The sequence below is a fragment of the Eretmochelys imbricata genome, chromosome 1 (assembly GCF_965152235.1).
Source record: "Eretmochelys imbricata isolate rEreImb1 chromosome 1, rEreImb1.hap1, whole genome shotgun sequence".
NCBI lineage: Eukaryota > Metazoa > Chordata > Testudines > Cheloniidae > Eretmochelys > Eretmochelys imbricata.
Genome location: NC_135572.1, coordinates 49,414,327 through 49,436,541, shown reverse-complemented (window position 1 = coordinate 49,436,541; position 22,215 = coordinate 49,414,327). Strand labels below are relative to the sequence as shown.

The 22,215-nt window shown below is 42.5% G+C and overlaps 1 protein-coding gene across 2 annotated transcripts in view; it reads right to left on the bottom strand.

The window, feature by feature from the left end:
• The window catches only part of FRY (FRY microtubule binding protein), a 291,284-nt gene that overhangs the window by 92,407 nt on the left and 176,662 nt on the right, over nucleotides 1-22,215 (bottom strand). For both annotated transcript variants that reach the window (XM_077810042.1, XM_077810035.1), the window contains exons 34-38: nucleotides 13,512-13,680; nucleotides 12,641-12,731; nucleotides 9,116-9,198; nucleotides 3,948-4,098; nucleotides 2,815-2,918 (exon numbers count right to left, since the gene is read on the bottom strand). In XM_077810042.1, coding sequence (XP_077666168.1) covers nucleotides 2,815-2,918; nucleotides 3,948-4,098; nucleotides 9,116-9,198; nucleotides 12,641-12,731; nucleotides 13,512-13,680 — 598 coding nt within the window. The remainder of the gene's footprint in view (nucleotides 1-2,814; nucleotides 2,919-3,947; nucleotides 4,099-9,115; nucleotides 9,199-12,640; nucleotides 12,732-13,511; nucleotides 13,681-22,215) is intronic.

The window sequence follows — 22,215 nt, the reverse complement described above, 5'->3', positions numbered from 1 at the left end:
TGAGCTGTAGCAGTGCCCAGACCTTGAGATGGGGGGACCACCTCCAGAGATGAGAGGGTAATCCAGTGTCCATGTACATTCAGTACTTAGACTCCCTAGTAAGACTGCCAGGTGGACAACTAGTCCTAACTGTAGTGGGTTTTGAGATGTTGTGAAGGGGTGCAGTAGCTTTTGGTCACTAGCAGCCTGAGCTGGATTTGAACTAAGGGTATCGAGATGAAAGGATCATGAGCTATAAACATAAATGATTCAAGTTTGCATAAAATGTATTGCTTCACTGTGACAAAGCATTTTTTTCATTTATCATCTTAGTTCTGGTTCAACACCTGAGATGGTGGCATGAGAGATCAAACTCAGAATAATAGAGCTGGCTGTCTCCTCAGCTCCTTCCTTGTCTGAATCTCCTCTTCCCTGGGAGCCTGCTTCTTTAGTCCCTCCACACTGCTCCTTCGTGTTATGTGCCTCTGGTGCACACTTGCCACTCTGCTCTTGACTGGACTGCAAAACTGTAGCTGCTATTAGTATGCCAGTTAGTCAGCAGTTCTTTTGACTCCTGTGGACCATCCTTTTAGAACCTTGTGATCCTCTGGTTCATCCACCTACCAATATGCTAGGACCCTCCGCCAGCCTCTCCATCCTTGCTTCTATTCTCTACTCCACTACTTTTGTTTTCTTCCTTGCTCCTTCCCTTCCTCCCTTTCTTTCCAGCTGCCAAGAATTAATTTCTCCACCCACCCATCCACCCTTCAAAATATTCAGGAATGAGATATAGATGCAAGTTGCTGCTGTGAACTTGCTTGGTTTAGTAGTGCCTGAAAGCCACTGCCATTTGACAGCTCTTTGGTAGCTATGTGAAATGAATTGGTGGGCACAGTCCTACTCCACCACCACAATTTGCACCACTTGGTAACCTTCAGAGTTAAGGAGAGAGGCCAAGGACTGAATGAGCATGGAAATGGAGCTTTCCTCTCACCCCAGAGGTAGAACATCTAGATCAATCCTGGACTGTTTTATAGTGCCGCTGTGCGGTTAAAAACAGAGGATTTCCGTAACTGGTGCTGTCAATCCAGCGTCTTATTCAAGGACTCAATTAACAGAAATTTTTTTAACCCCTTCATTATCAATATTACAGACCATCCTATCCTTTACCTATGTTTCTACTGTAGAGTCCCTTCACTTAAATTTTATTTTCCTATTTCTTCCAATATGTGAAAAGGCACATGCTCAGTTTAACTGCCAAAATATCTCTAGTTTCTTTCTCAGTCATATCCCTCATACACTCCTTCCCCATGTGCATTCTCACATTTCAGCATGACATGACTTCTTCATGTGCAAGTCACATTCACACCTCTGGCTAACACATTTAATACTACTTCCCTACACCCTCACAAGGGGGATCTATAGAAATGTAATGAAAGGAAACCATAATAAAATGGAAGCTTTAATGTTAATTTAAATGTGAGTCATTATGAAATACTGTAATGTTAAGATATTACCTGACAAAAAAGGTAAAGAAATTTTGATAAATGCATTTGTAATATCAGAAATCTATTTCTGCAAATATCTACTTGCATTGGTCAGTGATGACTAGTATACACTGACTGTCTCTCAACCAAAATGAAAAGGCTAGAGTCTTTCATCTTGCTGCATATTGTTTTTATTCTCAAGTCCCTTCATTGACTCATTGACTCAAATTGAGTTTTATTACTAATACATTTCTAACTACAAAGGCCCACCTGTTTTTCAGAACTGCTACAACTATAATTCGTCAGCCTTCAATCAGTTCACCAGTTGCTGGCTATTTGTTTTGTCCACACAAGACTGATGTTACAGAGTCTTTTTCCTTTCAGCCACTTTGCACTATATTTGGGGAGTCAGCTCCCAACTGAGTCTGAAAAGCTGAATCCATTTTTGTTTTTAAGCCTACATTTTGATGCTGCCTATAAAATATTTTAAGTCTGTCTTTGTAAATTGCTTGGGAATAATACAAAAGATAGATATTTTATATAATATTCTATGAAAGTCAGAGAGAGAGAGAAGAGGAAAGTGGCATGAATGGTAATTTTACCATGACATCCATTTTATTAAAGAGGAATTATATCCTTTTAAATCTGGATAGACCTCTAATGAAACTCTGATTTCTCTTTCTGGATTTTTTCTGCCTGTTGTTAGTGCTTGTGAAAAGTACCAGAGTGACCACAATGGAGCTAGAAGTACTTTTCTTGATCCATAGACTTCCCCCATTGTTCTATAAATGTGCTATAATCTCTAGCTCAGCCTCCATGGCCATTCAATCCTTGCTGTCTGTGCTGACAATAAGGGTGGAAATTAGTTGCAATTATGGTCATGGGTTTTGGAATGTGGACATTGATCCACTGAGAATTGGACTGAGACCACTACTTATTATGAGTTCATTCCATATGTCTTGCTATTCTAATGACATACAGAAAGTATGTATCAACCACATGAATTGGATAATGCCTATACACTTCCTAATTACTCTAGTATGCTAAACATTTCTGCTTATGAGAACCCCAAAATGATCAACTAATAAAGTAAAGTGGGGAAAAAAAGGCCACAAAAAATTCAGCGTATTGTGAGATGTGATAAAGAATGCTGCAGCCACAACATTCCAGCATTCCAGCTGATCAATTTTAGTTTCAAGAACTGATGTAACAAAATACGAATGACGGCTGTAAACATAGCTATGGAGGGGAAGGCAAAGAAAAAATACATTAGCTAACTCCACAGCTTCAGTTTGACTAATGGTATTGGAGTATACCCATGTTTTAATTCCTGTTGTATTGGTCTTACCTAAGAAAAGAGCATGAAGTAATAAAGGGAGGTGAAGGGCCCAATCTTCTCTCACACTGTGATCCACTACCATCTCAGTCATGAAAATAACAGCAATATTGCACCTAATAAATGAAATCACAAAATCAGTTGAAAAACTTATTCTGGGAGCTGGACAACAGTAATATGCTATGCAATCACATGAGAATTGGTAAGACATGGGTTAATGCACTAGCCTTTCAGCTCTGGGGAATGAAATTCAAACCCTGACCTGGATCCCAAGTGAAACTAGTTTGATGGTCTTATCCTAGTTTCCCGTCTTGTTTTCATTACTAATCCAACATACAGTTTGGTACAGTTCAGCATGATCGCCATTCAGCACTCAAAAGAAGCCCTGGACTAGAATGTAGCAGGTTTGATACAGGTGAACTGAGGCCCACTGGCAGAGGCAGGCAGCCTGCACACTGGCTGGCTCTGCTAGTCACTGCTAACGTTTACTAGGTCCCGAGTTTCTACACCCAAACCATTATTTAAAGAAGTAGCAATACTAAAAACAACATTAATAATGATAAAAGAAAGGATAAATTATGAAGACAGTCACAGAAGTGCTATTGACCAGCTTTTGCCATAAATTATCATAGTACATGGAACATATAGCAAGAAAAATGAATTGATACAAAGCTATACTGGAGAAGTCACAAAATCCTCAGCATTTTCCAAAATTAAGCTTCCTTTTGAATGTTATTAATGTCAAAAAGATATCACAATACTTAAAGTCACTGTACTTAGCTGTTAAGTATTATTATTGAAAATAATATTATTAATGTCAATGTAGATTATGTAAAAGAGGAGTTCTAGCATATGTATAGCAAAATTAGAATAGCACAAAAAAGTGTTACAAATAACAGTCTGTTAGGTTTGGGAATGACAATGTTCAGCTTCTGTGAATCAGGTATGGTTGCTTTAATCAAATTCCTACCAGTATATATGATCACATGCAAAGTAAACAAGCTACAGTTTTAACAAGGCACTAGAATTGCAAGGCCTTTTGATTTAACACTGAAATGTTGGGAAGCAGTAAAATGTATTAGTGATTTTTCCTAAGTGCTTGACCAATTATCTAATTAGCGGAGACTTATTTCAGTACTGCTCACCTATGAAGGGGTCCCCGTGGCGTGACAGTTTCTGGGAGGTAGTCAACAAGTGGTGCCCAGCATCCTCCATTGTAAGGCATTGGCAAGGGTTGTGGCTGTTTGGTCTCCACAATATTCAACAGCCAGCTAGTATATGGAGAAACAGGATCATCTGCATGGTAAAATATTAAAACATGCTTTAGTCTGTAATGACTTAAAAACCAAATAGTTTTATTATCTAGTATCTAAAACAATGTGCATGCTAAATTCAGTTCAGAATATTTGGCGAGAGGACATGAGTTTGCAATAACAAGTGAAGGATGCTTAATTCCTCCTTCACTATGCTGAAAATGTAACACAGAGTCCAAGCAGGCAGCACTGAATTTTATAGGCTGCAGCTGAATTCCTTGTGTCATTTTTTAGGAGCTTAGGATCCAGATCACAAATCACCAAGCAATGGACTCTCTCCTAAAAGATGAGAGTAAAGTTCAGCCAACATAACTGCCATGGCAAGGCATCTGTTGTACAGGGCCCTCTACCAGTGACACATTCTTGTAACTATCAGCAGGTGCCCTGCTGAGTGATGCTATGAAGAAGCCAAAAATTAAATCTGCTGAATTAAGAGGAGGAAATAAGGAATGTGAAAAATATCTTCAGTGTGATACAATTTTTACAATAGGGATTAAATATTTATTAAGCTTCTCAAATATCTATTTAGTTTAGGTTTAGTGAGAAGCTGTTGTTACATTAAAAAACAAGATATTTATCTATAAATATACAGAAATATCACTTATTTGCCTTATAAGAACTTGTGATAATTTATTAATGTTTGCCAAGTGCTTTGCACATGAAAAGCACTATATAGCTATGATTTATTATTATTCAATAATCTATTTAATATACAGTACAATAACTATTCTATTAAATCTATATTAAAGTCAAGATTGTCCCTGGTTCTTGGGAGAGTGCGTGTGGGACCCCTGGGTGAATATTTATGTAAGAAGCACAAGAAGCCTTCCACCCCCTCACCTAAGATCCCTGCACAAAGGTCCAGAAAACCCACAGCCTCTGTGCCCAGAGGGGTACAGAGACTACTCCCTGCATGTGCCCTTAAGCATACAACCTGGGGCAGGAAGGGGAGGAGAGCAGACCATGACAAAGAACCCCTCTACATAAGCTTGCACAGCTGGCTAGGCATGCTAAAGGGAGCAGGCTGCATCATCATAAAGGAACTTGTGCCACTTGGCCTGCATGATGGAGAGCAGAAAGAAGGATTGGCCCATCTACTTAGAGATGTGGCTAAATGTCACACTCGAACTCTAAATGAGTATCTAGGCACCTCCGTTTAAAGCAGGGGTGGGCAAACTTTTTGGCCTGAGGGTTACATCTGGGTATGGAAATTGTATGGTGGGCCATGAATGCTCACAAAATTGGGGACTGGGGTGTGGGAGGGGGTGAGGACTCCGGCTGGGGGTGTGGGCTCTGGGATGGGGCCAGAAATGAGGAGTTCAGGGTGTGGGAGGCGGCCCCAGGCTGGGGCAGAGGTTTGGGATGAGGGAGGGGGTGAGGGCTCCGGCTAGAGCTGCGGGCTCTGGGGTGGGGCCAGGGATGAGGGGTTTGGGATGCAGGAGGGAGCTGCGGGCTGGGGGTAGAGCAGAGGGGCTCAGAGTATGGGAAGGGTCTCCAGACTGAGGCAGGGGGTTGGGGTGTGGGAGGGGGTACGGGATCTGGCCTGGGGGTGCAGGTTCCAGGGTGAGGTCAGAAATGAAGGGTTCAGGGTGCGGGAGGGGGCTCCATGCTGGGGCAGCAGGTAGAGATGTGGGCGAGGGGGCTCTGGGCTGGGGCAGGGGGGTGGGGTTCACGGGGGTGAGGGATCTGGCTAGGGGTGTGGGCTCTGGGGTCGGGCTGGGGATGAGGGGTTTGGGGTGCAGGAGGGTGCTCCGGGCTGAGACTGAGGGGTTCGGAGGGGGATCAGGGCTGGGGCTGGGGCACAGGAGAGCGTCGGGGTGCAGACTCTGTGCAGCGCTTACTTCAAGCAGCTCCCGGAAGCAGCGGCATGTCCTCCCTCCAGCTCCTACACAGAGATGTGGCCAGGCAGCTCTGCACGCTGCCCCGTCTGGAGGTGCTGCCCCTGCTCCTAGCCAATGGGAGCTGCAGAGCCAGCACTTGGGGTGGGGGCAGCGTACGGAGCCCCCTGGTTGCCCTTATGTGTAGGAGCCAGAGGGGGACATGACACTGCTTTCAGGAGCCATGCGGCGTGGGGCAAGCCCCTGACCCCGCTCCCTGATGGGAGCTCAAGGACCAGATTAAAATGTCTGATGGGCCTGACATGGACAGGAGTTTGCCCACCCCTGGTTTAAAGCATATACTTTACATCTTGATATTTGTCAGAAGGAAACCTTGTCCCAATAATTATGTAGTTTTAAAGCTTGCAGATAAAAACAGGGATCTTCAGTCACAGACATGACTTGAGGAGACAGACCTATGGAGACTCTCACTTTTCTTAATTAAGACTTTGATTTGCCTCTCCCCCACTTAAAACTAGCAAGATGTTTTGGGGATTTTATATGATGCTATAACTATCATCTTAGTTTACTGTAACTGTATCTCTGATCCATCCTTCTAATCATGGAAAGCAACATGAAGTTTTTGGTATCTGATGGTGTGTGATTAAATTCATTAGTTACTTAGGTAAAATTCAAGTTGACAGACACTAAAACTGGAGGGAAAAGAGAATGAAGAATCTGAACTAAGGTTTTTTATTTTGTTAACAAGACAAACAGAGGGTTGGATGGAAGTGTGACTATATTCCATCTTGGGTTTGTGGAGCGGTGGTGTATTTCTCTCTTTCCTGAAGTCTCCCTAAACTGTTCCTTTTGAAGCAATTGTTACAGAAATGTTTAACTCAGTATGGATACCCCTTTTTGGTTTGAGGGTTTAGCCAACATCCACCCCCTTGAGGATTATTTCCATTAGCGGGACAAATTGATGTTAGAATCAGGTATATCTTTGATGAAATCCTACTTATTTATGAAGACTGTCTACAAAGTCCTGTTTTCCTCAGGAAAGTTGGACTCAGAAAATAGTTTGTAGTTTCTTGCTCACAATTCCAAGCCTCTTTCCAATCAGCACTCAGCCCACAAAGATCTCTTGACTTTCTCTCAGGCCCATGCTGTAAGGAGTGGCATGTGGGTGGATTCAAGAGTCAAGCCAATGGTCAATTTGGAGTCAAAGTCAAAAGTCAAGCCAGAGTTGGAGTCAAGAATAGGGCAGAGGATCAGGGATCTGGAGCAAGACAGGAAAGCAGAAACCAGGAGCAGAGGAGAATCTGGGATAAGGAGGGCAGGAATAGGCAGGTAGGAAGGGCTCAGGACTCAAGGTCCAAAGTGGCAGGCAACCAGCCAGGGATCCACCTAGTAACTCAGACAACTTCCTGTGTCTCATTCTGGTTTAAGTAGTGTGGCCAAGACAATCAGTTGGGCCACACGTCTCCCCCTATCAGGAACTTAATGGGCAGAGCGCTTCGTGAGCTAGAGCTCTGATAGCCTCCTTTGTCATGAGTGCCAGTGAGCTGCTGGATGACGGCAGTAGTCTGCACGCTGCCTGGAGACTTACAGACCCAGGTTCAAAACCCGCAATCACATACACACACACCCAGTGCTTCTCTTGCTCACCCACCCGCCTCTACAATCAAACCCATCTCCAGCCCCTATGTTTGTATTCAGTGTAGTCTTTGGGAGAGGTTTGTGATGGCCTGTAAATCAAAGACATACTGCTAGGAGCCACCCAACCTCCAGCAGAACAGTACTAGGAAGAGAGGGAGTTACATCAGTGACTGGGAGTCAGGACTCCCAGATTTGATTACTGGTTCTGCAACTCACTCATCATGTAATCCCAGGCAAGCTGCTATTCCTCTGAACCTACTTTGCCCAAAGCCCGTGTTGTAGAGAAAGCATTTCAACGTATTAACGTTGTTCTGTATTGGAACATAGTTCATTAAAATCACATGAACACTGCTGCATTAATTAACCTTTGCAGCAGAACTGTCAATTTGCTGAAGAATTCAGCACTAGCAAGCCACACAAGGGAAGGAAAATTGCAGCAAAATGTAGGTTGAGTATGTTGCAGAATATTTATTTTATTAATTAATGTTGTATAAATATTTACTGGTTTTCTATTTGTTCACAATCATGCAAAAGGAACTATTTGTATATTTTAAAATAATCAAAATAGGTTATTACATTACATTTGATAAGTTTCCTATTTTTTATTATGAAAAATATAGTCAAAAGAATTTCATTTGGACAAACAGAAGATATAAAACATTATTACATTTATTATTCATGTTGAACCAGACAGTACTGTATGACCAGAGCCATATCATTGATTCACCTTGGTGGTTTTTTTATCAGTCAGGAATAAGGGACTGTATAAAGGACTGGCCTTTCTAAGATGCAGTTTAGGGTTTAAATGAAATCAGTGTATCAGCCTCTTCACAGACCATTGCAAAAATGAATTCATACTACCAGACTTCCCAAATGCCAAACATAATTTAGTAAATAACTGAAATACCAGGTGTTTCTTGATATTCTTTACTAGATAAATACCAAGGGCCAATTTATGGTCAGTTTAGAGTAGGTATGCGGGGGTGACAGACACAACGAGCCCTTTTTACTTTTCCCCCAACACAAGTGTGGAGCCAGAATTAAGTTGCAGGTAGTGGGGAATGGAAGGGATGGGGTATGATTTGCTGACATGAGATGTCTTGGTGGGTCCCTGGACCTGCTCCCCATCTCCAGGTACTAAGGGAGAGTGCTGGTTACTTCTGTTACACTGATGTGGTAAATCCTGATGCTTGGTGTGTTCCCAATAGTGCCCCTAGAAGTGTTACAATTTTTAAAGCGAAAATGCCCCCACCCAAGTGCTGCTGCTTGCATGGTATCTCACTTTCCCCATTCCAATGAAGCTCTGCCTCTGCCTACTGAGTCCTGAGCTAGCAAAAGGAATTATCTATAAGATCAGTTTAAAGGTAATAAGGTGACACAGAAAGCCACTGGAATGATAGCTTCCTATGCTGTGACTAGACTATACAGACAGCTTTATCAGGTGTTCTCTTCAAGTCACAAGAAACATTTCCTTTCCCACCAATACACCCAAGAAATTGCATAAAATGGAATGTCAGCACTTACTTTTATCATCATCGTAAGATCCGCCAGAGCTATTACTGTACCTTGATTCTAGTCGACTGTGTGCTCTGATTACATTACTGAACCTTGAAATACAAGAAAAATCTTCATTAAATGCTTTATTTAGACAAAGCAAACCACTGTAGTAAATGCTCACTCCGACCAAATTTTCAAGGACCACCTTAAGCATGGTATTTCCTACTTTTAAGTACTTGACTTTGCAACCTAAATAAAATTCTGAAAAGATGGGAGTTGCCTTACCAAGTGGGGGTCAGTGCTAATGAGCCAATTCAATTAAGGTAGAAGTGGCCTATTCTCAATAGTTGACAAGAAGGGGTGAATACTAAGGGAGGGAAAATTGGCTCATTAGCTCTGACCCCCCACTTGGTAAGGCAACTCCCATCTTTTCATGTGCTAGAATATATATTCTGCTCACTGTATTTTTCACTCCATGCAGCTGATGAAGTGGGTTTTAGCCCAAGAAAGCTTATGCCCAAATAAATTTGTTAGTCTCTAAGGTGCCACAAGGACTCCTCGTTGTTTTAGCATATTATTGTGGCAGTCTTTAAAAAAACCCTGAAAAGTGTACTAAAAGATATATTTTGAGGGGAAAACACATATGAAGAAATGCACAATGTCAAATTCTATCCTCATCTGAACTCCGTAAGAATATAGCTAGACAGACTGCAAATAAGAGAAAGCGGTCACTTTGAAAACCATGTAACAGATGCTGACAATAAAAACACATAACTGTCACAATATAACATCCAAACACATTGATATCAAAACAATACAGTATTATGATGTCAGAGAAAGAAATCACATCACAAGACAAGACACAATGCAACATCACCTTGAAAAGCTATGGTGCAGCATGATGACATTGTGCCAGATCAAAAAAATTTCTAGACAAGTAAATGGCATTTTACACATTACTCAGGGTTTCCTTTTATGTGATATTGTGTCTTCAACACAAAAACTAGAATATTTTCTACTTAGTTTCATTATAGAATATTTTCTACTTAGTTATTCCAAAACAGGCCTGTGATTATGAGAGCAGGTGGCAAAACTTCTATTACTTACTGTAGAATTTTTTTATCATAAACATATTTAAAGAACAATGATTGTTGGAGACGAAGTTATCCACAACATCTGCTCTGGTCACCTTATTATTTAAAAAAAATGACTACAAGAGACAAAGAGACAAATGACAAAGAGAACACTAAGAACAATTCTACATCTGTGCATTTAAATATAGCAGTGGCTCTCAACCTTTCCTGACTACTGTATCCCTTTCAGGAGTCTGATTTGTCTTGCATACCCCCAAGTTCTACCTCACTTAAAAACTACTTGCTTACAAAATCAGACATAAGAATACAAAAGTATCACAGCACACTACTACTGAAAAATTGGTTTGGCCATATCTACATTTTGTGAGAGACAGGACACTGTGAAATTGCTGGCAGGTTACAACTGGGGCACATAATGAAAAACGTTGTATCAGTTGTTTGCTTCGCCATTTAAAAAAACCCCAATTTAATACAATACACCTATAAACATTTTTGTAGGGAAAAATAAGAAGGACACCCAAAGGCAAAGAGGTTTATTTTCTTTTTGCTCACACACAGCATCTTTTTGCTCCCTACTCTGAGACGTCTATCAGTTTTTGGCACACTCTCTGTTATATGAAGTTTTTATACCATGCTCCACAGCATGACATCTGAATGCCTAACCAAGCTTACTCTATAGAGAAACTAAGAGATTGAGCTGAGAAAATGGCAACCTCTTATATTTATAAGACCTAACAAAGAAATAGTTCAAAGTGGTTATAAAGAGGGGAACTACAGGAGAAGATCTCTGAGCTGGTTGTTCTTGCTCATTTGAGCCCTGATCCAGTGGAAAATGGGACTTTGAAATGATGCTAGTGGACATCAAGAACCATAAACTAATTCAACATCAATGGGGACCTTCACTGACGTTATTGCAGCTCATTCGTATTTCCCGTCTAAAGAGAAAAGGGATTTAGTAAGAAAAAGAAAATAGACTTTTCTGTGGTACTGGAAATGGTGTGCCCCTTTAACTTGTGACTCTACTGTTTTGTAATCTGCTTTAATGGGTGCTTTAATCATAGGGTTAGTAGGGACTACAAAGGGCATCTAGTCTTGCCCCCTGCCAAGATGCAAGATTTGTTGTGTGTAAACCATCCAAGACAGATGGCTATCCAGTCTCCTTTTGAAAACCTCCAGCGAAGGAGCTTCTACAACCTCCCTAGGCAGTCTGTTTCATTGTCCTACTGTTCTTACTGTTAGGAAGTTTTTTCTGAGATTTAATCTAAATCTACTATGCTGTAGTTTGAACCTATTGCCTCTTGTCCTGCCCTCTGTGGCAAGAGACAAGAACTTTTCTCCATCTTTTTTATGGCAGCTATCATATTCCCCCTCAATCTCCTCTTTTCCAAACTAAACATACCCAGTTCCTTCAGCCTTTGCTTGTATGGCTTGCATTCCATCCCTATGATCATCTTTGTTGCTCACCTCTGAGTCCTTTCCAGTTTCTCTACATCCTTTCTATACATTGATGACCAAAACTGGACACAGTATTCCAGCTGAGGCCTAACTAGTGCCGAGTTGAGCGGTACTATCACCTCCTGTGACTTGCGTTCTATGCCTCTGTTAATGCAACCTAAAACTGCATTTGCTTTTTTTACAACAGCTTCACAATGCTGTGTTCTACAACAACTCCCAGATCCTTCTCAGCAGTGCTGTTATCAAGCCAGTTATCCCCCATTCTGTATTTGTGCAGTTGGCTTTTCCTCTCTAAGTGTAGCACCTTACATTTGTCTTTGCTGAATTTCATTTTGTTGTCTATAGCCCAGTCTTCCAATTTATCAAGATTATATACATACAGTAAGAAATGAAAGATACAGAAGGCTGGAAATATATTAAGTGACTCAGGATTGCTGGACAGAATATTTTTCAGATGTAGAAAATGGTCCTTCCAATATCTGCCACCTCATCCTAAAAAGGAAGAGTGATACTGAGCTTCTTTGCACAGTCAGGAACACTGATCTGCACACAGATTTTTATCCTCTCTTCATGGACTAAAAGAGTATGGGATCAAACCCAATATTTTTAAAAGATTTTAAAATTCTTTTTTTCAGTAGATTCCCCCACTTCTCTTTCTCTTGTCCAGTTGGTTCCTACAACATGAGCTAGGTAGCACAAATTGCTCAATTTAGGTGTCACACATACCTAGGCTGTACCTACAATATTATGCTTATGTTACTAATCAACTTTTTGAAACAGAAGATTCTGCAGCCTGCTTTTACTGCTTTCCTGAATGACTATTTAAAAACATTCCTCCTGGGATAAAAACAATGCTTCTGGTCAGAAAGATCATCAGCCAGTCTACATCAGTGTGGCTCCACTGAAGTCAATGGAGCTTGATTGATTGACACGAGCTGATGTCAATCTGGCCCTTAAAATCTTTTTTTAAAATGCGCACATTTTGGAGAAACAGATTACAAACCTTTCATCAGTTTCCTTCACCATCCTGCTCTCCTCTATATCAGGAAAACTGTCTTGGCCAGCTACAACAGTATTACTGCTAGAGGTAGTTCCTGTATGTGAGATGACAACAAGCACACCCATTAAATTACATACGCATACAAATATACATAGTCTTTTCATGAGCTGCTTTTCTTTCATACTAAAATAACAATAAAAAACTTTAACTTTAGATTTATGTCAAAGGCCACAGTAAAATTGGTCATTATGCATATACTACACACACATTCATATCCATGCAACATGTACACGTGTTTTAGGGTCTTGTTTCACATCCTAAAAAAAGTGAGTTCCCAGAATCTTGCATGTCCTGTAAATTTGTGTTCCCTGTTCGTTACCAGTTTAAAAAGATGCTGTCAGGGTTTGGTGCAGTTCATCATTTATCTGAATTGGTTCTTCTATCATTAATATTACAGAACAGTGTGCGACCAGCAATCCCATGATCACAGCAGGCATTCCCCAGCACCGATTTATTGACAAGCTAGCACCTTAACTGTGTTGCAGTCCTAGTTTTGAAAGTCTACTGCAACTTTCAGAACAAGGTGGTCAAAGAGAACATGACCCTATGACATACACCAGATCTCAAGCTCAGTCTCACCAAGATCCTGCTGAGTTCTAGAGAAGCACTATAGTAGGCTGCACGAGAGAGAACAACTAAATGAACCCGTCATTCAGTGCATGTGGTTTGCAGAGCATGCAGCCACGCTAGTAGGTGCTGTGACTTATACGTGTCATTATTATTTATTTGTATTCCAGAACTGAACTGAACAAAGAGACTGAGACTAAAAAACAGGTATAAAGTCATAGCTGAAATAATAATATTTAGCTCATACCAGAAGCAACAGCTGAGGGCTTGTTGCTGGCAGTAAAGCGGTAAAAAGGTGGATTATCACAATGCTGGACAATAGGGTTTACTGGATCGGTCTGCTGCAGTTCAAAAAGAAGCTCTTCCATTGTTTGAATAGTGTTATTCCGACACAAATATATGGCAACCTTTTTGATCTAAAGGAGAAAAAAGACATTTATTAGTATCCACACAAAATAGATAAACAACTAGAATAGTTCACACAATAAAAACATATTACTTTGCAATAACTAAAAGGCTAAAATGCATATATTACTGTTGAAAAAGACACCAGAACAATGTAACTGAATTAGCCCTGCTCATATTAATATGAATACAACTCCCTTTTGATTTCAACATACTTTCTCTTAAAAACAAATCTCTGATCTGGTTGCTCAAAATTATTCGGTTATTATCCCCCATAAGCCATAATATACAGAATGTAATTAAAAACTCTGTAACTAGCATTACTAGTGAATCATATTCAGGGTTTATCTTTTGAATACATGAATATCTTCCAAGCTGAACCTTGCCATACTTCATAGGGCCAAAGTTCCAAAAAGAAAAGCAGGGGTCCACGCATAAGTTCATGCATACATTTATGCATGCAATTGTGTGTGAAAGTCAGGTAATTGTACACACAAATGGTAGGCAAGGATCCAGCTAGCCATTTACATGTGTCATGAGAGTCAAAGGTATTTTCAGAAGTCTTGAAAATACATATTTACATAGGTAAACCAGCAATCACAGTAAAGTCAATAATGCATACCATACTGAGCCTACTCCTATTGAAGTGAATGGCAAAATTCTCACATTTATTATTTTCTATTTATTTTACTCTCTTTTTTAACTTTAGAGAAAATGTACACATTTAAAGACTATGCTAAAGTAACTGGAAAAAATGTGCTTGTTGTATTTCACTGTGAGTGATATTGTAGGAATTTCTAAAAAGCAAATGCTCTTCAATCATCATTTGTACTGCAATTAAAGATGGGCAACACCTTACCTAACAAACCTTGCACAGCACCCTCTAAAACCAGGGGAGCAGAGCAGTTCATGTGGATGCACTAAGAAAACAACACTTAAAAGACAAAGAAATAAAAAAAGACCAGCCAGCCCTCTTAAAGTAATCTTTGCCTCTTTTAAAAAGCCAGCCAGTAAAGCATTAAAGGCATTGCCTTGTGCCCATTGTGCCAGAACATATGGCTGAAGGCAGGAAGCAGCTGGTGAGGGCCAGAGGCACACTGATTCCAAAACAGAGAAAGGTAAAGACAAATAGTTAATCTTGCAGCAGTGTGGCCTTTTGGATTCTGCAAGCCTGAATGCTGTGGATAATTTGTTGGTATTATTTTTAGTTGCTAATTATTTTGCTCTCTCCCATAGACGATGCATAGAAGGGGTATGTAGGGTCGAGTGCCTCCCCCACCGCCCCGAGATTTCTGCTTGGCCTTCCGGGGTGGGAGAGAGGGGCTGTGTCCTTCTCCCACTGAGCCTCCCCCTGGCATGTTTGGCCTCTGTCCCTGGCAGCCAGGCCCAGGCAGGGAGCGGAAGGGGGGGACTAGACATTTCTCATGCCAGCCACTCTGGGTTGCTGCTCTGTGCAGTATGGTGGCTGCCTGAGAAACAGCCTGGCTGTGGAGGTGGCGGCGGTGGCAGGTCACCTCCCGCTTGAGCCCGGCGACTGGGGACAGGGGCTGAGTGAACCGCAGTCCCCTCTTTCCCCTGGCACATTTACAGCTCGCGTGGCTCCTGTCCCTGGCAGCTGGGCCTGGGTGGGGGGCAGCCCACTGCCACCATCTCCCCAGCCAGGCTCTCTCAGGCAGCTGCTGTGCTGCACAGAGCAGCGACCTGGAGTGGCCAGCTTCAGCTGCGTGAGAAGCGGCTCCGTACCGCTCCTTGCCAGGCTGCCAGGGAGAGCAGAGCTCAGTGTGCTGTGGGGGGCGGGGGAGAAGCTCAGCAGGAGAAGGACAGAGCACCCCAACCTCCTGCAGTTAACTCTGGTGTGGCAGGGAGAGCGCTGGGCACAAGGCAGGACACATGGCGGGGAGAGTCACTGGGCAGAGGAGACACATGGGGTGGTCACGTGTCCTTTCCTTTAGATTGTGCCCCCCCCGCCCCCCCAGTATGGGGAGGCATGACTCATCTATGCTCTCTGCAGTAAACATATTGTGTTCTCCTTGTTTCTAACGAGGATAGGGGTGAGTGGTATACTATTGCCATTTCAGGTCTAATTTGGACACAACAAATCTGAGTAGCTACAGGTTTTAACAAGCAATTGTCCTCCCAGGGTTTACTTCTCTTCCTTAGCTGCCACCATCCTCACTGCCTCTCTCTTTAGGAGCAAACTCACTCACCCAAATCTAGCTTGCTGCTTTAAGAGCATTTAACATTTTTTTTTTTAACATTAAAAATGTCCCAGCTCTCAGACCACATGTAGAAGAACAGGAGGAATGCTGATATCCCTATTTCTAGGACCTGTACCACATAGAATCATAGAATATCAGGGTTGGAAGGGACCCCTGAAGGTCATCTAGTCCAACCCCCTGCTCAAAGCAGGACCAATTCCCAGTTAAATCATCCCAGGCAGGGCTTTGTCAAGCCTCACCTTAAAAACCTCTAAGGAAGGAGATTCTACCACCTCCCTAGGTAACGCATTCCAGTGTTTCACCACCCTCTTAGTGAAAAAGTTTTTCCTAATATCCAATCTAAACCTCCCGCACTGCAACTTGAGACCATTACTCCTCGTTCTGTCATCTGCTACCATTGAGAACAGTCTAGAGCCATCCTCTTTGGAACCCCCTTTCAGGTAGCTGAAAGCAGCTATCAAATCCCCCCTCATTCTAAACAATCCCAGCTAAACAATCCCAGCTCCCTCAGCCTCTCCTCATAAGTCATGTGTTCTAGACCCCTAATCATTTTTGTTGCCCTTCGCTGGACTCTCTCCAATTTATCCACATCCTTCTTGTAGTGTGGGGCCCAAAACTGGACACAGTACTCCAGAGGAGGCCTCACCAATGTCGAATAGAGGGGAATGATCACGTCCCTCGATCTGCTCGCTATGCCCCTACTTATACATCCCAAAATGCCATTGGCCTTCTTGGCAACAAGGGCACACTGCTGACTCATATCCAGCTTCTCGTCCACTGTCACCCCTAGGTCCTTTTCCGCAGAACTGCTGCCTAGCCATTCGGTCCCTAGTCTGTAGTGGTGCATTGGATTCTTCCGTCCTAAGTGCAGGACCCTGCACTTATCCTTATTGAACCTCATCAGATTTCTTTTGGCCCAATCCTCCAATTTGTCTAGGTCCTTCTGTATCCTATCCCTCCCCTCCAGCGTATCTACCACTCCTCCCAGTTTAGTATCATCCGCAAATTTGCTGAGAGTGCAATCCACACCATCCTCCAGATCATTTATGAAGATATTGAACAAAACCGGCCCCAGGACCGACCCTTGGGGCACTCCACTTGATACCGGCTGCCAACTAGACATGGAGCCATTGATCACTACCCGTTGAGCCCGACAATCTAGCCAGCTTTCTACCCACCTTATAGTGCATTCATCCAGCCCATACTTCCTTAACTTGCTGACAAGAATACTGTGGGAGACCGTGTCAAAAGCTTTGCTAAAGTCAAGAAACAATACATCCACTGCTTTCCCTTCATCCACAGAACCAGTAATCTCATCATAAAAGGCGATTAGATTAGTCAGGCATGACCTTCCCTTGGTGAATCCATGCTGGCTGTTCCTGATCACTTTCCTCTCATGCAAGTGCATCAGGATTGATTCTTTGAGGACCTGCTCCATGATTTTTCCAGGGTCTGAGGTGAGGCTGACTGGCCTGTAGTTCCCAGGATCCTCCTTCTTCCCCTTTTCAAAGATTGGCACTACATTAGCCTTTTTCGAGTCATCCGGGACTTCCCCGGTTCGCCACGAGTTTTCAAAGATAATGGCCAATGGCTCTGCAATCACAGCCGCCAATTCCTTCAGCACTCTCGGATGCAACTCGTCCAGCCCCATGGACTTGTGCACGTCCAGCTTTTCTAAATAGTCCCTAACCACCTCTATCTCCACAGAGGGCTGGCCATCTCTTCCCCATTTTGTGATGCCCAGCGCAGCAGTCTGGGAGCTGACCTTGTTAGTGAAAACAGAGGCAAAAAAAGCATTGAGTACATTAGCTTTTTCCACATCCTCTGTCACTAGGTTGCCTCCCTCATTCAGTAAGGGGCCCACACTTGCTAGTCCTTTCTAATGCTAGATTATGAAATTCCATTTTAATATCAAAAGTCATATGTTGCTTTTTGCTGTGAACAATGTAAATGTTTAATGGCATGTGGTGCCTTTTTAGCTGCCTTCTACTCTAAAACTGTCTTATTGTTTCTTTTACATTTCTGATGCAAAACTGACTTGGAGTATGTCCTATCATCTGTCTTTAACACACCCACCACCATGCTGAAAGTGGTTTCTTTCCCTTTGCTACAGTTGTTAGGATAAGATCTACATATCTATTTTACTTTGTTATTAATGTATATAAGTTATCTGTAAGATAAATGATTAAAGGAACATGTGTTTATGGCATAAAAAACCTTTTATAGTTATCACAGTAAACTATGATTTCTTATCTTGGTACACTGGGGCACTATCAAAGCATTGTACAGATTCATATGATAAGCTGACATATTTTGATAGCCTAAATGAAGATGTAGATGAAAGTGCTACTGATTATCAAAATCAAGATATGAATTATAATTAAGGCTACATTTTAGTCACAGGTATTTTTAGTAAAAGTCATGGACAGGTCATGGGCAGTAAATAAAAATTCACAGCCTCTGACCTGTCCATGACTTGTACTATATACCCTTGACTAAATCTTGTGTGCTTTGTGGCAGGGAGTGGCCCTGGGGCGCCAGGAGTGCTTGGGGGAGGGGGCACCTAGGGGCGCTACGGGTGCTCAGGGGAGGGGCATCCAAGGATCCCTGCTGGTGCTTGGGAAGGCGGGAGACAGCATGTGGCCTGGAATCCTCGCGGTTGCTGGGAAGGGAGGGGGTTTGGCGGGGCTGGCAGGCTCCCTACTTGGCTCCGCATGACTCCCTGGAAGTGGTGACATGTCCCTCGGCTCCTAGGTGGAGGCGCAGCCAGGAGGGCTCCGCGCGCTGCCCCTGCCCCAAGCGCTGACTCTGCACCTGCAGGTGGAGGCAGCATGCAGAGATGTCTGGCCACGCCTCCACCTAGGAGCTGAGGGATATGTCGCCGCTTCCAGGGAGCCCTCCGAGGAAAGTGCCACCCAAGTCCTCACCCCCTCCCATAGCCCAAACACCTGCCCCAGCCCTGAGCCCCCTCACACACCCAAAATCCTGCTGCTGCTAGAAGGAGGGGGCATGGTGGCCTGAGACCGCCCGAGCAGCCCCCAGTGCAACTGACCCAGGGGCTGCCCGAGCTGCTCAGGAGGCCCCAGGGCCAGCCACACCAGCTGCTGCAGAAGTCCCAGAGGTCCCGGAATCCGTGACTTCCATGATAGACTCGCAGCCTTAATCATAATGGAAAATCAAACTCCTATCATGTCAAAGTTGAGGAACAGACAAAAAGATGCCTTTGTTCTTTTAATTTTATGTTGCAAAGAGCAGCATTGGTGGAAGAACTATATTCTAGTTTTTTGTGAAGAAGCAATAAATAGTGTTTGAATATATTACATTAATTCCTTTTTCTAAATGTTCATGGCTACTGCTGAAGTTTTATGGGGGGGGGTGGCAGGATTGTTTTGCATCTCCACATAAGAGTATATTCTCTAAATCTCCTATTTTTATCATAATTTTTAAAATTTATGACTCCATTTTTCTATCAGATTTCTCTTAAACAGGCCTTCCATGTTTCTCCCATTGTTATGTATGAACAAACAATACCTACATTACATTGCATACAGGCATTGCTGTTTTAATACCATCTCTGAATGTATAGATTTATGTCTATTACTCCTGGGGGAATTCTGCACAACTGCGTGATGCAGAATTTGCACAGAATTAATGTTCTGCACAGAATTTCACTTTTCCCCTGCAGATTTGGTGCTGCAGAGCTGCTGGCTGCCACGAGGGACTGCTGGAACCAGCAGAGCGAGGCTCCCCAGCTCAAAAATAGAGGACACTACTGATTGGAAGGGGAGGGTGAGAGGGTGCTGGAGGGTTCCTGACAGCTGTGGTTCCCAGAATGTCCTGAAGGAAGGAGGCTGTGTGAAGGAAACTCCATACAAGCCCCGTCTGACCAGCATCAGGCTGTTTCTTCCTCTGGATTCCTGGGCTCTGGAGGGGAGGGAATGTGGGTGTCTGGGCCGGGGGGCCCCACACAGCCCCCTCCAGCTCCCCCAAGTAACCCTCACAGTGTACACACACTGCTCCAGCACCCTCCAACTGTATTCCCCCCTCCAGCTCCCTCCATGCCTTCCCCTTCTCTCAGCAGTGTCCTTTGTTTGGGAACCTCTATATGGTAACCCTACAGGGGGCAGGGCAAAAAAATGAGAATCGACCAAAAGACCACAGGCGCAGAGTTTTCCCCGAAGATATGCTCAGCCGGCATGTGTGACACACCCAGACTGAGGCACCCAACAAAAGCATAACAGAGAAAAAGGAACTGGGTTGTCACAGAGGTTTTTTTAACTCTGTACTCCTGGGGGAATCTTTTTTGTTGTCTGTATTGTTACAGACCTGCTTGCTGACAGGTATTTTGAAATAAATTACCAAAATAACTGAAACTGGAGCGGTTATACTATGTTATTTTGACAAACTAAATATGAAGAATTATGAAATATTGTGCGCACAATTTTTCATTTTTTGGCACACAATTTTTAATTTTGCGCTGCAAAATTCCCCCAGGAGTAGTATATGTATATTTCTCTATGAGAGTATAATCTCTGTGAGAGTGTGTGTGGATATATGCCTCCTCTTGGCTACATGAGATACAAATAAAGCATACACAAAAACAGTGAATTACTTAATGGTAATAATTTGCCATCACTGACCTCTGTAAATAAGCTATTTGAGCTAAAGGAAAAAGTCAGTTCCAGAAAACAAAGCATGACAGAGTAATTAAAGCCCCCTTCTAGTAACCTTTCTCTTGAGCTGTATGTAAAGCAACAGGTATCCAATGGACTTTGGATACAAATTCAGACGAAAGCATACATTTTCTTGGGCTGACAAAACCTAAAACACACCTGTGCTTTTGACCATCTTTAGCAGCATTATGTAGACACAGACTGGAGAAGCACAAAAAGCATTTCAATAGCTCAGGTGGCAAAGGATGTGTTTTGAAATGGCTAGTATTGCCTTCCTAAAATCAATCCGAGTCCTGTAACAGTCCTGCCTCTCTAGTCTACCCTCAGTTCCCAGCATTTTCTCTCATAGAATCATAGGGTTAGAAAGGGTTGCAGAGGTCATCTAGTCTAAGTCCCTGCCAAGATGCAGGATGTGTCATGTCTAAATCACCCAAGACAGATGGCTACCCAGACTCCTTTTGAAAACCTCCAGTGAAGGAGATTCCACAACTCCTGTCAATTCAACTGACCTTGATGCTCCTTTTGGGCCTGATTCAGCTAAGTCAATAAAAAAACTCTCACTGACATCAATGTGCTTTGGATCAGGCCCTTTGTCTCCGTCTCTCATAAGCTTTGCACCTTTTCCCATACCAAGCCTTTAAACCTGGAAAATCCTTCCTGACCAGGAGCACCACATTATCCTCCTTCAATTTTTTCTCCTTTGGATTAGCTTTCTTGCACTAACAACCATTCCAGCTTTCGTTGCACAAAGACAGAGTTCACAATTTTAATATATTAAATTAAAAAATAAAAGGGAACCAAAAAGATGTGTATGTAATAATGAGGACATCCTGTGATCCTCCATTGTCTTCCCACAAACTCTCCCCCACCCTTTATTTCCCTTATTCTATTATGGGTGGTAAACTCCACAGGGCACGCCTGTCATTTTAAACTGTTTATAAAGAACTATGCACACCTGTGATGCTAATTAACTAACGTAATCATTGTAATTATGGATTCTCATTTTCTTAGTATGGGAACTAATAGGGACAGTCAAATAAGATACTGTAATTCTGCTGAAAAAAGTAAAAAGCACTAAATTTTGATTCAGTTTCTCCCAACCACTGAAGAGCCAGACAGAAGTGGAGCTATATTACTTCACTCAGAAAAAAAACCTGTTTTATTCTAACGGCAGCAACAGAAGCAATATATTGTACAACCTGACTCACATACAAGAAGGAACAGTTATGTAATCAATGACAGCTATGCAGGGAACAAAAAGGAATAAGCTGACATGCTAAACTTTACAATTTCCACTAGTGTTTAAATTGACATCCTGCATTGCACCATAAATAACTGATATAAGGTTCTGACTCAGCAAAGCCCTAAAGCACATGCTTAAGTTCAGTTGACTAAAAGGGGTCTTAAACAATTTCTTAAGTGCTATGCAATGGGATTTTTGCAAGTGCTTAAAAGGAGTTAGGCACCCAACTCCCATTGACACACACCTTTCAAAATCATAGCCTTGCTAAAGAAGGATGGACTTCAGAACATGTTTAAAGATAAGCACATGCTTGGTGCTTTCCTGAATTGGAGTTAAATCCTTAAAATGCACAAACACTAATACTGGAGATAGTATGAATTTATTATCCTTTTCCTTGTATAACTTTTCATT